Source organism: Gorilla gorilla, chromosome 13, assembly GCF_029281585.2.
Source record: "Gorilla gorilla gorilla isolate KB3781 chromosome 13, NHGRI_mGorGor1-v2.1_pri, whole genome shotgun sequence".
Lineage (NCBI taxonomy): Eukaryota > Metazoa > Chordata > Mammalia > Primates > Hominidae > Gorilla > Gorilla gorilla.
In genome coordinates this window covers 27919705-27935772 of record NC_073237.2, presented here as the reverse complement: position 1 = coordinate 27935772, position 16068 = coordinate 27919705, and the positions used below count along the sequence as shown (strand labels likewise).

General features: G+C 45.5%; 1 protein-coding gene across 3 annotated transcripts; it reads left to right on the top strand.

The window, feature by feature from the left end:
• The first annotated feature begins 686 nt into the window (after window positions 1-686).
• Window positions 687-5505, top strand: SPATA31G1 (SPATA31 subfamily G member 1). 3 transcript variants are annotated; one of them, XM_063696265.1, is made up of 3 exons: window positions 687-954; window positions 1925-1999; window positions 2380-5505. In XM_063696265.1, the coding sequence occupies exons 2-3, from the start codon at window positions 1985-1987 to the stop codon at window positions 5386-5388; spliced, it is 3024 nt and encodes a 1007-aa protein (XP_063552335.1). In that variant the 5' UTR covers window positions 687-954; window positions 1925-1984; the 3' UTR covers window positions 5389-5505. The 3 variants fall into 3 exon arrangements, with proteins under 3 accessions (XP_063552335.1, XP_018888912.2, XP_018888913.2); XM_019033368.2 differs by lacking the exon at window positions 687-954 and adding an exon at window positions 1732-1743; XM_019033367.3 differs by lacking the exon at window positions 687-954 and having other exon boundaries at window positions 1702-1999.
• Window positions 5506-16068: the final 10563 nt, after the last annotated feature.

The window sequence follows — 16068 nt, the reverse complement described above, 5'->3', positions numbered from 1 at the left end:
GAGCTAGAGAACCCAAGTCTCCTCACTTTCAGCTCAGCACACTTTCCACCAGAACAAATCAGCTTTTAATGAGGACAGGGATTGAAGTGTGGCCCTGAAAGGAAGGGCCGACATGGAACAAAGTGGTGGTTTTAGGGGGAAATGGAGGAAATGAGAATGGCAAAGCACATTTATTTGTCATCTTTAACATGAATGCTTCACAGTTCACAGCTGACATGAGCATAAAAAAGAGGGGATAGACCCCAACCATTAAAGATAGAATGAAGCTTATAATTAGAAACCTTAAATAGAAATTTAATACAGCATACATTATATTATTCTAAGCATATACATTTATTCATTTAATCCTTGTTAGAAATGCTTGTTCCCCAGTGCCGTGAAGAAATAGCACTTGAACATAAATTTAATTTCCTCAGCGAGGCTATTTTTACTTTCTGCAGAAACGGTACACTCACCAGCAGTTTTGCCATGAAGAGTACACCGAACAAAGGAGGCAGGGTCATTTATAGCCTGATGCATCCACCCTACTGCTGTGTCCGGTTTCCATTGGCTGGAACGGGACCTCACTTTCTGTATTTGTCCTGATTGGCTAACAACTTAGAACTTTTTAAAAGAGGCAAAGGCAGAGAACAAAGGAAGGAGGAAGTTAACTTGTGGAATGCTGAGAAAGGTAAAAACACCTTCAAATAAGGAAGAGGAACAGGCTATGACCTAATGCTTGCTTGGACCAATATAAGCATGCCAGGGCAAATATTTAGGCTAAACTGTGGAAGCTAGGAACATAAAGTAAATTGATTTATTACGGCTAGCAGATATTTAAGAATGTTAACAGAGGTCTTTGAATAAATTTTGCTTCTAAGAGATGTTACTATTTATTCCTAATTAGACGGAGAGGAAAGTCTTTGAAGAGGAACCTCTACTTTCCTTTTTACATCCTCAAAACAGCCCTGTGTAGTAAGTAATAATATTATTGTGCTGGGTAGAGTGGCCCATGCCTGTAATCCCAGCTACTCGGAGGCTGAGATGGGAGGCTCTCTTGAGCTCAGGAGGTCAAGACCAGCCGGGGCAATACAATGAGACCTTGCCTCTAAGAATAATATGCCAGGCAAGATGGTTCACGCCTATAATCCCACCACTTTGGGAGGCCAAGGCGGGAGGATCCCTAGAGCTCAGGAGTCGAGACCAGCCTGGGCAATATAGAGAGATCCTGTCTCTACAAAAATAAAAAATATAAAAATTAGCTGGGCACGGTGGCACATGCCTGTGGTCCCAGCTACTCAGGAGGCTGAGGCAGGAGAAGCACTTGAGCCCAGGAGGTTGAGGCTGCAGTGAGTCGTGATCACACCACTGCACTCCAGCCTGGGTGACACAGTGAGATTCTGTTTCAAAATAATAACAATAAATATCTATAAAATAAAGATAATGATATCTTTATTTTATAGATAAGAAAAATGAGGCACTGAAAAAATTAAGTAGTTTGAGTTTTCACAGGTAGGAAAATGACAGAGCTATGATTTGAATAAGGCAGTTCGGTGCTAGAATCCATGTACTTAACCACAATGCCTGAAGCATAATTCTGAACTGGGCAATCAAAAGGGGATCACCCACATTTCACTGTGTGAAGCATGAATTGCCTGATGGAGGAAATTTTTTTTGGTTCTAAATTCAGGGAGAAGACTGTTAAGCCCAGGCCTCTGTGGGGGATGGGAGTTCTTTGTTCTGTGATGCAGTGATGACCTCAGGGTAAACTGCCAGAAGGCTAAGGGAAATGGAATGGCTGCTGGAGGACCTGCTTGGGGCTAAGGGGGATATGGGGCTTCTCTGGGGCCAACTGACCCATGCCCTAGCCTGCAGACACTGCGGCAGCAGCTGCTTCCAGAGTCCGGGAAATCTGGTGACACTATTCTTATTCGTGGTTTGGCAGATTCGGAGATGGTGGCAGCTTGGGAGGTTGCGACAGCTTCATTCCTGGTGCTCTGGGAATATGGTGCAAGGCAAGGTGGGTGACCTGTGACTGTACAGCTGGATGAATGACTGCTGACACCACATGTGAGGTCATTGGTATGAATGCGGGCCCAGGTGAGTGACTATAAGCCCTAGATGTGAGGCTGGGTGAGTAACCACTGACACTAGATTTGAAGCCAGGTGAGTGACCATGGATTCTAGATGTAGGGCTATATGAGGGAATACTGATCTCCAAATGAGGACTGGGTAATGACCATTAACACTAGATGAGGAGCTGTGTAGATGACTGGCCACACACGTGGGATTAGGTGAGTAACTGTCCACTCTGGATATGGAGCAGACTGAGTGCCTCATAGCAAACCTTGTGTATCTGAAAAGCCTTCATGCCTGAGAATATCTTTATCTACTTCCCAGGACCTACCACTTCTGCACCATGTGGCCTTCCTTGATCACCTGTGTAAGCAGAAATCAGAAGTGGAGGAAGAAGGGGAAGAAGAGGAAGAGCGGGAAGACGAGGCATCTCTGGATCCACTGAAGCCATGTTCTCCTACCAAAGAAGCTCCCACTGGAGAGAAAGCCACTCCAGCCCCACCCCAGCCATCCTGTGGTTCTGAGGGCCTCCTCAAGGCTATAGGGATACCAGAGCAAACAGTCATGCAGCCCGTGAGCCCTTCCAGATCCTTCCCCATCTTCCAGATTCTGACCAGCTTTCCTGTGAGGCACAAGATAGCATCAGGGAACCACCGGCAGCAGAGAAAAAGCCTGCTCTTCTGGGGTCTCCCCTCTCTGCACAGCGAGTCCTTGGAGGCCATCTTCCTGAGCTCAGGTGGCCCCTCTCCTCTGAAGTTGTCTGTTTGTTCTTCTGTCTTCTTCAACAAGCTTGCCTTCCTACCTAGGTCCAACCTGTTGCTTCCCCAGTATCACTCCTCAGCCCAGTTTTCTACCCATGAGGCCCATACTATGGAAGATCTAGAAGGGATGGCCCCCGATCCTCAGCTGCTTCCACCTCCATCTTCTCCTTCTGTCTCATCACTACTCCTCCATCTGAGGCCCTTCCCTGTGGACCACAAGGGAGTTTTATCTGGCGCTGAGGCACCCACACAGTCCCCTGGAACTAGCCCCCTGGAAGTTCTCCCTGGATATGAGACTCATTTGGAAACCACAGGACACAAAAAGATGCCCCAAGCTTTTGAGCCTCCGATGCCACCCCCCTGCCAATCCCCAGCTTCTCTGTCAGAACCCAGAAAAGTTAGCCCTGAAGGAGGACTTGCTATATCTAAGGACTTCTTGGGAACCATGGGATACAGAGAGAAACCTCAGGCCTCTGAGTCTTCAATGCCAGTCCCTTGCCCTTCCCTAGACTCCCTGCCAGAACTCCAGGGAGAGAGTTCCCTGGAAGATCCATCCAGATATAAGCCCCAGTGGGAATGCAGAGAAAACTCAGGAAACCTCTGGGCTTTTGAGTCTCCAGTCTTGGACCTCAACCCAGAGCTCTCTGGAACCAGCCCTGAATGTGTCCCACCAGCATCTGAGACACCATGGAAGGGCATGCAAAGTAGAGAAAATATTTGGGTCCCTGCAGACCCAGTTTCACCTCCCAGCCTTCCCTCAGTCCCTCTCCTGGAGTCTCTAGTAATGGGTCCCCAGGGAGTCCTGTCTGAATCCAAAGCTTTGTGGGAGACCATGGGGCAGAAAGAGAACCTCTGGGCATCTGATTCCCCAGACCCTGTGCATAGCACACCTCCAACCACCCTTATGGAACCATACAGAATCAATCCTGGGGAAGGCCTCACTACATCAGAAGCTACATGGAAGGATACTGAGCATTCCAGGAATTCCTGGGCTTCTAGGTCTCCATCTCTGGCCCTCAGCCCACCCCCAGCTCTTGCACCGGAGCTGCTCAGAGTTAGATCCATGGGGGTCCTGTCTGATTCTGAAGCTAGATGTGGGGACACAGAAAAGAGAAAAAACTCCTGGGCCTCTAAGCACCCAGCTTGTAACTTACCCCAAGACCTGCATGGAGCCAGCCCTCTGGGAGTCTTGTCTGATTCTCAGTCTATTGTAGGGGAAATGGAGCAAAAAGAAAACTGTGTTCCTGTGTTCCCAGGTGGGGGCTCCAGCCCATCCTCAAACTCTGTTTCAAAGTCCCACGTAAGTGAGCCTATCGCAGACCAAAGCAACTATAAGCCTGACGGGGAGGCAGTGGAGCAAAGAACGAACCACTGGGCCACTGAGCTCCCAGCCCCCAGCTCACTCTCTACTCCTCTACCAGAGCCACACATTGACCTTGAACTTGTGTGGAGAAATGTGCAACAAAGAGAAGTTCCCCAAGGCCCCAGCCGTCTGGCAGTGGATCCCCTACACCCAGTACCCCAGCCTCCCACCCTAGCTGAAGCTGTGAAGATTGAACGCACTCATCCTGGTCTACCCAAGGGAGTAACGTGCCCAAGGGTTAAGGCAGAGGCCCCACTCTCCCAGAGATGGACTGTCCCAGAGTTGCTCACCCATCCTGGGATCCATGCCTGGCAGTGGAGTAGAGAGCTGAAACTCAGGCTGAAGAAACTGCGGCAGCGCCCTGCCTCCAGAGCCCCCGGCCCAAGTCAATCATTTTGCAGCTCCCCTATTCTGAGCTCCACAATTCCAGACTTCTGGGGACTCCCTTCCTGCCCACCACAGCAGATTTATCCCCCCAATCCATGCCCCCACTCTTCAAGTTGTCATCCTCAAGAAGTTCAGGGCACAGTACCTCAGCCTGTCCAGTCCTCCCACTGTCATCACTTCCAATCCTCTTCCCAGCTTCAGCCACAGGAGTCTGGCAGGGCAGAACAAGGGTCTCAGAGAGGGGAGAAAATGAAGGGGAAGATGGTGAGCCAGGTCCCATCCCAAGGGCCATGTGTACACATGGAGGCTGGTGTGGACTATCCATCTCCAGGCCCAGGAGAACCCTCAAACTCTAAGGTTCTGGTCTCAGGCAAGAGAAAAGACAAGGCTTCAGCCTCATCCTCAGCCAAAAAGAGAGAGCACCCTAGGAAACCCAAAGCAGGAGACCATAGAAGAGGGACTGTAAGGTTGGGGTTATCCACAGTCACAGGGAAGAACCACCCTGCCCAGGCCAGAAGCGTAGTAGAGGCCCCTGTAAGCACATTTCCCCAAAGGTCTCAACACAGGGGCCAGAGCTCTCAACACACTGCTCTTCCCCAGCTGCTTCTCCCCAAAGCTTCGGGTCCCCAGGATCAGCCAGAGGCAGGGCAAAGAGCAAGTGACATCCTGACCCCTCGCCACTGTAAGCACTGTCCTTGGGCCCACGTGGAGAAGCATCTCTCCTTCCCTACCCTCAAGGCTTCCCTTACCAGGGGTTTGCAAAAGGTGTTAGCCAAATGCCTGGGTAACCATCGACCCCTACCCACCAAATCTAGTCAGTAGAGAAAAGGCTGGTAATACTAGCACTTGGTATGCCAAGACCTGAAGCCAAACCAGGGGGAAGGTGGGGATGTAGAGACAAGAAATGGAAATTCTAATAAACTAGCTGAATTAGATAAATCCCATTCATGTCTTCTTTGGAATCTAGGGTACTGAAAATGTCAATTCCCAATTCTGCTGCAGCCATATCCCCTCAGTTTCAAGTCCCAGTAGAGCACTCAGGATTCTGCAGGCTTAACTCTCTTGTGGATCTTCACAGATGATCACATCTGGAGTCCACACATCCCTACTCTATAGGGTGAGGCTACAGGGCCAGGTCAGCATAGCCCAAAGCCGCCCTTGAGAGGGAACGACTTCACAGCATGTGAACAAAAAACTACATCAATTCACACGAGCACAGGTCATCTGAGTCTAGGCAACTGTGCTTGGTCCTGGGTATTGTTCTCTTCTTCATCCACTTGACCCATAAGTTCTCCATGTATCTTTCTGACCATTTCTTCTCAGCCCTCTGCTCTTTTCTCTCCCTGGGTCAGCTCATCCATCTCCAAGGCCATGAAAACAAGTGCCTTTTAATACATCTAGTAACCATCTGGATTTCTATAATCACCGGGTCATATCCTCTACCCATTTTCTAATGCACTGTTTGTTGGACATTGTATTAGTCAATGTATTACAGTTTTCTACTGCTGCTGTAACAAATTACCACAAAACAAATTTATTTTGTCAGAAGTCTGACACGGAGCCTGGGTGCAGTGGCTCACATCTGTAATCCCAACACTTTGGGAGGCCGAGATGGGCTGATAGCATGAGCCCAGGAGTTTGAGACCAGCCTGGGCAACATGACAAAACCCTGTCTCTACAAAAAAAAAAAAAACCACAAAAATTAGCTGGGCATGGTGGTGCATGCCTATAGTCCCAGCTACTCGGCAAGGTGAGGTGGGAGGATCACCTGAACCAGAGAGGTCAAGGCTACAGTGAGCCACTGCGCCACTACATGCCAGCCTGGGCAAAAGAGACCGTCTCCTCCCCGCAAAAAAAGTCTGACACATGTCTCACAGGGCTAAAATCAAGGGGTTGGCGGGGCTGCATCCTTTCCTCTAGGCTCTGGGTAGGATTCACTCCTTGCCTTTCCCAGTTTCTAGAGGCTGCCCACATTCCTTGGTTACTGACCCCCTTCTTCTATCTTTAAAGCTAGCAAAGGCAATTCAAGTTCTTCTCACATTGTATCACTCTGACCTCTTCTGCCTCCCTCTTCCACTTTTTTTTTTTTTTTTTTGAGATGGAGTTTCGCTCCGTCTCCCAGGCTGGAGTGCAGTGGCACGATATCGGCTCACTGCAAGCTCCGCCTCCCAGGTTTTACGCCATTCTCCTGCCTCAGCCTCCCGAGTAGCTGGGACTACAGGTGTGCACCACCTACGCCGGGCTAATTTTTTTGTATTTTTAGTAGAGACAGGGTTTCACCATGTTAGCCAGGATGGTCTCGAACTCCTAACCTCGTGATCCGCCCGCCTTGGCCTCCCAAAGTGCTGGGATTACAGGCGTGAGCCTTTTTTTTTTTTTTTTTTTGAGACAGAGTTTCACTCTTATCACCCACGCTGGAGTGCAATGGCACAATCTCGGCTCACTGCAACCTCTGCCTCCTGTGTTCAAGTGATTCTCCTGCCTCAGCCTCCTGAGTAGCTTGGATTACAGGCATGCGCCACCACGCCTGGCTAATTTTGTATTTTTAATACAGATGGATTTTCTCCATCTTGGTCAGGCTGGTCTCAAACTCCTGACCTCAGGTGAACCACCTGCCTCGGCCTCCCAAAAAGTGCTGGGATTACAGACGTGAACCACCGCGCCCGACCCTACCTCTTCCACTTTTAAGGACCCTTATGATTACACTGGACAAAGCTGAATAATCCAGGACACCCTTCCAATTTAAAGTCAGTTGATAGCCAGGCGCAGCAGTGGCTCATGCCTGTAACAGTCCCAGCATTTCAGGAGGCCAGGGCAGCTGGATCGTTTGTGGCCAGGAGTTCAAGACCAGTCTGGCCAATATGGCAAAACCCCATCTCTACTAAAAATACAAAAATCAGCCTGGCATGGTATGTGTGCCTGTAATCCCAGCTACTCCGGAGGTTGAGGCAGGAGAATCGCTTGAACCCAGGAGGCGGAGGTTGCCAAGATCATGTCACTGCACTCCAGCCTTGACGACAGAGCAAGACCCTGTCTCTAAATAAATAAATGAAGTCAGTTGATTAGCAACCTTAATTCCACCTGGAACCTTAATGCCCCTTTTTCCATGTGAAATAATATATACATAGGTTCCAAGGATTACGACGTAGGCATCTTGAGGGCCATGATCCTGCCTACAGAGATAGTGACCCAAACTATTATGTATGTTCCAAATATTTTCTTCCAATTTGTAGCTTATTGTCTAATTTTATGGTGACTTCAATTGTATCAAAGTTAAATTCTTTTATGTAGTTAAATCTACCAACACTTTACTTCATGACTTCTAAAACATTTTCTCCTGGCACTTTGATAATTTTGCATATTTATGTTTTAGATTACCGATTTTTATGGTATGAGGTGATAACCTAACCTTCCCCAAAATCATGTCCAATTTACCAATACCATTTTTTAAAAATAGAATGTCTTGAGCCCATTCCATTAAATATGGTGTATTGTAAAAACATGAGTCATTTCTAAGCATCTCTAGGCTTCAGGTCCCCATATCCAACAGCATACCAGACATTATCTCCTATTTGACTTGTCCAAAAACGTATTTTCCCTTTAACTTTTTCCTCCAACATGCCCATTCCTATCAAAATGCATGACATCCACCTAAATACTTAAGCTTTGACTCCTCCTTCCTCCCTGATCTAAGCCATCACCAAATCTTGTCAGCCAGGCTCAGTGGCTCATGCGTGTAATCCCAGCACTTTGGCAGGCCGAGGTAGGAGGATCATTTGAGGTCAGGAGATCGATATCAGCCTGGGTGATACCCCATCTCTACTAAAAACACAAAAATTAGCCGGGTGTGGTGGTGTGTACCTGTAATCCCAGCTACTTGGGAGGCTGAGGCAGAAGAATCGTTTGAACCAGGAGGCGGAGGTTGCAGTGAGCTGAGATCATGCCACTGCACTCCAGCCTGGACAATAGAGCAAGACTCCATATCAAAAACAAAACAAAACAAAACAAAAACTTGTCAATTATATCTATGAAATGTATTTCAAATCCACCTTCCCCTCTCCATTTCCACCATCACTATTGTCTTAGTCATTATTTCTCACTAAATTGGTTGCTCTATTCCTTCTAATCCATCCTGCACATGGCTACAATTCTCTGGAGATCAACTGCCCCGATCTCTTCAACAAGTGTCATAAAAGTTTGAGTAAAAGGCTAGGGGTGATGGTACATGCTTATAAGCCCAGCTACTTGGGAGGCTGAGGCAGGAGAATCCCTTGAGCCCAGGATGTAGTGTGCCATGACGATTGGGAACCGAATGATGCTAAGTTTGGCATCAATAATGGTGACCTTCCAGAAGTGGGGGACCACCAGTGCCTAAGAAGGGGTGAACTGGCCCAGGTGGGAAACACAGCAGATAAAATTCCTGCACAGATCAGTAGCGATATAGCACCTGTAAATAGCCACTATACTCTAGCCTGAGCAACAGAACAAGACCCTCTTATTTTTCAAAGTTTGAATAAAGGAACCTAACAGATGACAACTTGTGGACCTAGGTTAGATATTGGTTTGGTCCAAATAGCTGTGAATGATATTTGGGTCGCTTGGGGGAAACTCCAAATATGGTATGGGTAACTAGATTGGTTCTTGACCTCTAGAGTTTTGCTTTTAGAGACAGGGTCATGCTCTGTCACCCAGGCTAGGGTGCAGTGGTGTGATCACAGCTCACTGCAGCCTCTAACTCCTGGGCTTAAGTGATCCTCCTGCCTCAGCTTCCTGAGTAGCTAGGACTACAGCTGTGTACCACCATGCCCAGCGAACTTTTTTTTTTATTTTTTGTAGAAATGAGGACTCACTCTGTTGCCCAGACTGGTCTCAAACTCCCGGCCTCAACCAATCCTCCTGTCTCGACCTCTCAAAGTGCTGGGATTATAGGCATGAGCCACCATCACCATGCTCAACCAAGAACATTTACATAAAGGGAAAGGTAAAGATACTGACCAAGGCCGGGCACGGTGGCTCACACCTGTAATCCCAGCACTTTGGGAGGCCGAGGCAGTGGTGGATCACGAGGTCAGCAGATCGAGACCATCCTGGCTAACATGGTGAAACCCTGTCTCTACCAAAAATACAAAAAAATTAGCTGGGCTTGGTGGTGGGTGCCTGTGGTCCCAGCTACTAGGGAGGCTGAGGCAGGAGAATGGCGTGAACCCAAGAGGTAGAGCTTGCAGTGAGCCGAGATCTCACCACTGGACTCTAGCCTGGGCAACAGAGCAAGACTCCATCTCAAAAAAAAAAAAAAAAAAAAGATACTGACCAAAACGAAAAAGTTATAATGCAGTATGATCTCAATTTGGGTTTAAAAATACCACATGTATAGACACGTACACATACACAAAAAAGATCCAGAAACATATGCACTAAAGTTATTAAAACAGTGATGACCTCTGGTTATTGGAAATATTTTTTTAATTTTGCTTATATTTTTACCAGTTTATTTCTTAGGGTCTCATTCTGTCACCCAGGCTGAAGTGCAGTGGTAAGATCACTGCTCACTGTGGCCTCTACCTCCTGAGCTCAAGTGATCTTCCTACCTCAGCCTCCCAAGTAGCTAGGACTACCAGCACACACAACCATACCCAGCTAATTTTTGTATTTTTTGTAGAGATGAGGTCTTACCAAGTTGCCCAGTCTGGTCTCAAACTCCCAAGCTAAAGCGATCTGCTCACCTCGGCCTCCCAAAATGCTGGGATTACCAGTGTGAGCCACCACGCCCTGGCCTATTTTTCTAAATTTCTACAATGCACATTACTGCTTCTATAAAAATAAAAGGTTATTTAATGTAAAGTGTCTACGCATAACCACGTACCTGTGATTGACAATATTGTACTGTACACTTGGAAACCGTTGGATGAATTATTTGGATTTTTTTTTTTTTTTTTGCCACAAGAAATAAATTGAATTATTTAACGCTGAAGCCTATGTCACTTTCTTGCCTGAATCCTCCAGATGACCCACACCTGTAAGAAAGTTCAGTCCTGGCATTTGAGGGTCTTCACAACATGGTTCCTGATCTCTCCAAATTTACCCCAGGACTCTGTAGCTAGTCTAACTTTAAGCTTTATGAGCAAGTGCTGTACTTTCTGACCTGTGCCTCAAACTGTTCTCCTCCACTTCTCCACATCAAGTTTCCCACCTTCAAGGCCTAGAAACCGTATTTTACATGGCATTGCCTTCCTTGCAGCCCCATTAACACTGTGTGCCTTGTTGATAGCTCCTGTTTCCTGATAGTAAGGCTTTAACGTGAGGTTCTCTGAGGTCAAGCTCAAATTCTCAATCTAGTGCTCTTTCCACTCTATCATATTCCCTCTACTCCGTATATTTGGTTGAGAATCAGCCAGTCAGAACGTACATGCTGCTTCCTTGATTCCTCTCACTAATGTCACTGTTCTGTTCCAAAGCTTTATTTAGCTCAAACCTGTCAACAGGGTCTGAGTCCAAAACTCACCACCTGCTGGCCAAGGGTGGAACTAAAGGTACTTTTCCCTCTCCCACTACTATGGTCTCCAAAGACAATGCAATTCTGAATTTCCATTTTACATGGGAACGTGAGTCCACACTTATCTGAGTAGCTTTATAAAAAAAAAAAATCCAAATCCTATATTAAGTATTTTAAAGCTCTTAGTGGGTTGTAGGGCTGAGCAAGGGTTAGCAAACCATTTGACACTTGCCACAGTTCAGCTGAAATGGAAGACCTGCATCCTTCACGGGCATTGTGTCCACTGAACTTTCAGGGGAATTTGTAGGATCAGTACCTTAGATCGATCTATCTAGATATATATAGATAGATAGATTTTTTTTTTTTTTTTTTTTTTTTGAGACGGAGTCTCCATCTGTCGCCCAGGCTCACTGCAAGCTCCGCCTCCCGGGTTCATGCCATTCTCCTGCCTCAGCCTCCCGAGTAGCTGGGACTACAGGTGCCTGCCACCACCCAGCTAATTTTTTGTATTTTTAGTGTAGACGGGGTTTCACTGTGTTAGCCAGGATGGTCTCGATCTTCTGACCTCGTGATCCACCCGCCTCAGCCTCCCAAAGTGCTGGGATTACAGGCGTGAGCCACCGTGCCTGGCCAGATATAAACATAGTTTAAGACATTAGATACGTTGTTCCATCTTTGTTTTTGCCTCTATGGCATACTGCTGGTCCTCTATTTGATACCACATTCTTGGTCTGAAACCCAACCTCTAATCGCAGTGTTTACCCTACATAAAGTGATCAGCTATGGTAAGATCACATTCCAATTTCTTTCTAGGTATAATGTGAGGGGAAAGATGGACTGCCTATACAATTTGCCTCTTGGTTTAAGTATGCAGGCTTCCACAGTTTAGAAAGCATTTTTCAATCATTTTATCAGACTAAGAAACTTGAGGCCCCAAAAGAGCTATCACCTTGTTCACAGCTATACAGGTATAACTGGCAACTCACATGTAGAAGAATGAAACTGGATCCTCATCTCTTACCTTATACAAAAATCAACTCGAGGCCTGGTGCAGCAGCTCATGCCTGAAATCCCAGCACCTTGGGAGGCTGAGGTGGGTGGATCACCTGAGGTCAGGAGTTTGAGACCAGCCTGGCCAACATGGGTGAAACCCCATCTCTACTAAAAATACAAAAATTAGCCAGAGGTGTGGTGATGCACGCCTGCAATCCCAGCTACTTGGGAGGCTTGAAGCAGGAGAATCACTTGAGCCCGGGAGGCAGAAGTTGCACTGAGTTGAGATGGAGTACTCTGAGGCTGGGCGACAAAGGGAGACTCCGTCTCAAAAAAAAAAAAAAAAAAAAAAAATCAACTCCAGATGGTTCAAAGACTTAAGGCTAAAACCTGAAACCATAAAAATTCTAAAATATCAGAAAAACCCTTCTAGACATTGGCTTAAGCAAAGACTTCATGACCCAAGAACCCAAAAGTAAATGCAACAAAAACAAAGATAAATAGATGGGACTTAATTAAATTAAAAAGCTTCTGCACAGCAAAAGAAACAGTCAGCAGAGTAAAAAGACAACCCATGGAGTGGGAGAAAATCTTTGCAACCTATACACCCAACAAAAGACTAACATCCAGGATCTACAAGGAACTCAAACAAATCAGCAAGAAAAAAACAGTCCCATCAAAAAGTGCTCTAAGGACATGAATAGACAATTCTCAAAAGAAGATATACAAATGGCCAACAAACATATTAAAAAATGCTCAACATCACTAACGATCACGGAAATGCAAATCAAACCCACAATGTGATAACACCTTACTCCTGTAAGAATGGCCATAATCCAAAAATCAAAAAATAAAAGATGTTGGCATGGACGTGGTGATCAGGAACACTTTACACTGCTGGTGGGAATGTAAACTAGTACAACCACTATGGAAAACAGTGTGGAGATTCCTTAAAGAACTAAAAGTAGCACTACCATTTGATCCAGCAGTCCCACTACTGGATATCTACCCAGAGGAAAAGAAATCATTATATGAAAAAGATACTTGTAAACACACGTTTATAGCAGCACAATTTGCAACTGCAAAACTAATGGAACCAGCCCGAATGCCCATCAATGAGTGGATAAAGAAATTGAATTGTGGTATACCTGAGGTCAGGAGTTCAAGACTAGCCTGGCCAATATGGTGAAGCCCCATCTCTACTAAAAATACAAAAACTAGCTGGGCGTGGTGGCGTGTGCCTGTAATCCCAGCTACATGGGAGGCTGAGGCAGGAGAACGGCCTGAACTAGGGAGACAGAGGTTGCAGTGAGCTGAGATTATGCCACTGCACTCCAGCCTGGGAGACAACGGGAGACTCCATCTCAAAAAAAAAAAAAAAGAAATTGTGGTATATATACATACCAGGGAATACTACTCAGCCATAAGAAGGCGAAATAATGGCATTTGCAGCAACTGGAATACCATTATTCTAAGTGACCTCACTCAGGAATGGAAAACCAAACATCGTACGTTCTCACTCGTACATGGGAGCTAAGCTATGAGAATGCAAAGGCGTAAGAATGATACAACGGACTCTGGGGACTCAGGGAAAAGGTAGAGGGGGCGGTGAGGGATAAAAGACTACACATTGGGTACGGTGTACACCGCTCAGATGACAGGTGCACCAAAATCTTAGAAATCACCACTAAAGAACTTATTCATGTAACCAACCACCACCTGTTCCCTAAAAACCTCCTGAAATAACAAATAACAAAAGTGCAAAAATACCCATTTCGCAGCATGAGTTCCAGAGCTGCTCCAGTTTAATCAACCAGTGTAAGTATCATGCATCCTTGAAGATTATCTATGTAGACCAAAACGGAGCCTGGTCTTGCCTAGTATAAAGTCTAGGATGACTAATACCAGTGTTGATCATAATCCTGAAGGACACAATCCCAAACACCATAACCCCAAACGTTGAAGTCCCAAAAGATCAAAATCCTTAAAATCACAACCTGGACAAAATAAAATTTCAAATTCTGGGGAAAGGATTCGTATGTTTTTTGTTGTAAACAAGACAGTTGCATCATGTTATACAGAAGTATTACCTTGTTATTGTCTTAAGTATGGTTTACACACATAAGGGTGCCAAGTTGCCAATGAGCAGAATTGTGGACTTAATTTTAGGTGTCAATTTTACTGAATTAAGGAGTATTTAGAAACCTGGTAAAGCATTATCTGGGTGTGTCTGTGAGGCTGTCTCCGGGGATTAGTTTGTAAGTCTGAGTGGGTAAGATCTGCCTTCAATGTTGGTGGGTACCATCCAACAGGCGGGGGCCCAGAGAGAACAAATACAGAAGGCAAATTGGTCTCTAAGAGGTAGGATAGATTTTTCTTCTTTTTTAAGATTGAGTTTTGCTCTTGTTGCCCAGACTGGAGTGCAATGGCTCAATCTCAGCTCACGACAACCTCCACCTCCCAGGTTCAAGCTGTTCTCTGCCTCAGCCTCCCAAGTAGCTGGGAGTACAGGCATGCACCACCACGCCTGGCTAATTTTGTATTTGTAGTAGAGATGGGGTTTCTCCATTTTGGTCAGGCTGGTCTTGAACTCCCGACCTCAGGTGATCTGCCTGCCTCAGCCTCCCAAAGTGCTGGGATTACAGGCATGAGCCACCATGCCCAGCCTAGGACAGATTTTTCTTCTGGTGCCTTGGACATTAAAAATTTGACTCCATGACTGCAATGTTGACTCTGTGTGTAAGCATTATATGTGTGCATAAAAATGTTGAAAGTTCCTCAATAAACGAACAGACATCTGTTTTTTGTACACGTGCATTTGTGAAGGATAAAATTTCTCAAGACCTCGTCTCTTTGGGAGACAATGCAGTGGTAACGCAACAGTTTTTGAACCATCTCATCAAGACTTAGGTTTTCTGTCACAGTATTACAGATGACCAGTTATATAAAGCTAGGTGCCCACAATTACCAAGCGTAGTGACAAAGCATTTATACATTTCACTTTTTGACTTATTTCTTTATGAATGTTTCATCTGCTCATCACCGTTATATCTGTGCAACTGTCATTGGTATACCTGAGTGTTTATCTTGCAAAAATGTTACTATTCCCTATTTTATCGTGTAGTGGCCTATGAAACGTTCTGTTGTGTTGTTTCTCAAATAAATACACTTTTAAAAATGTAAGTAAATTTTCGAAGAATGTTTAGTATTTCTTCCAGAATTGTATTTTGGGATTTTGACCTTTTGGGATTGTGATTTTCAGAATTTTAGACTTTAGGGATTTTGATCTTTGGAGATTACAGTATTTTATTCAAAATTACGGTGTTCAGGACTGTCTTTTGAGATTATGTCCCAAAGCCAATCAACATATATTTAATTTAGTAATTTATTTTCTCTGCACTACTCTCTCTCTGGATAAGGCATCACTGTACTGATCCTAGAAGCACTAAGTGATTACTGTTGAAGAGGATAGTCTATTTTCTGTTTGGAAAAAAACAAAATTCAATACTAAAATTTTATATTAACAAAAAGTTTGTTTTTTTTTTTTAATCAAAGTACATAAAATAAAGGTGGACACAACTGTAAGTGATCACCAACCAGGGGATGTTTCGGATTTTTAGATGCATTAAAAGAGAGTATAGAGAATATCCACCTGCAAGTAAGATTGTATTCTTTTGCAACCCTGCGATTTTCAAATGGCACCCCAACACAGTCTTTGGTCAGGATAAGGGATCCTGCAGGCCTAGCCTTACCGTCCACATCAAATATAGGTGGAGGGATGCCATATTCTCCACATTTGGAGCTCTGTCAGGCTGCTCCCTTTCCACCGGTCCTATCCAGTGATACTGCAGACACAGGGTGAGGCAACAGGAGACATCATACCGATGTTGATCAGGAGAGGAAGAAGGTGCAATCTTACTTCCAGGATTTCACATTTGGAAGAATGTCTTGGGAGTGGTGGGTAGCCCAAGGCTGTTCCCAGGAAAAGAAGCAGGCACAGGGCCCAGGACTCAGGC

Bases quoted from the DNA above. Each gene is read 5' to 3' on its own strand.
- SPATA31G1 (XM_019033367.3), top strand. From the start codon at position 1,769: ATGGAATGGCTGCTGGAGGACCTGCTTGGGGCTAAGGGGGATATGGGG. The intron at 2,000-2,379 runs GTGGGTGACCTG...TCTACTTCCCAG, and splicing joins GGAATATGGTGCAAGGCAAG to GACCTACCACTTCTGCACCA.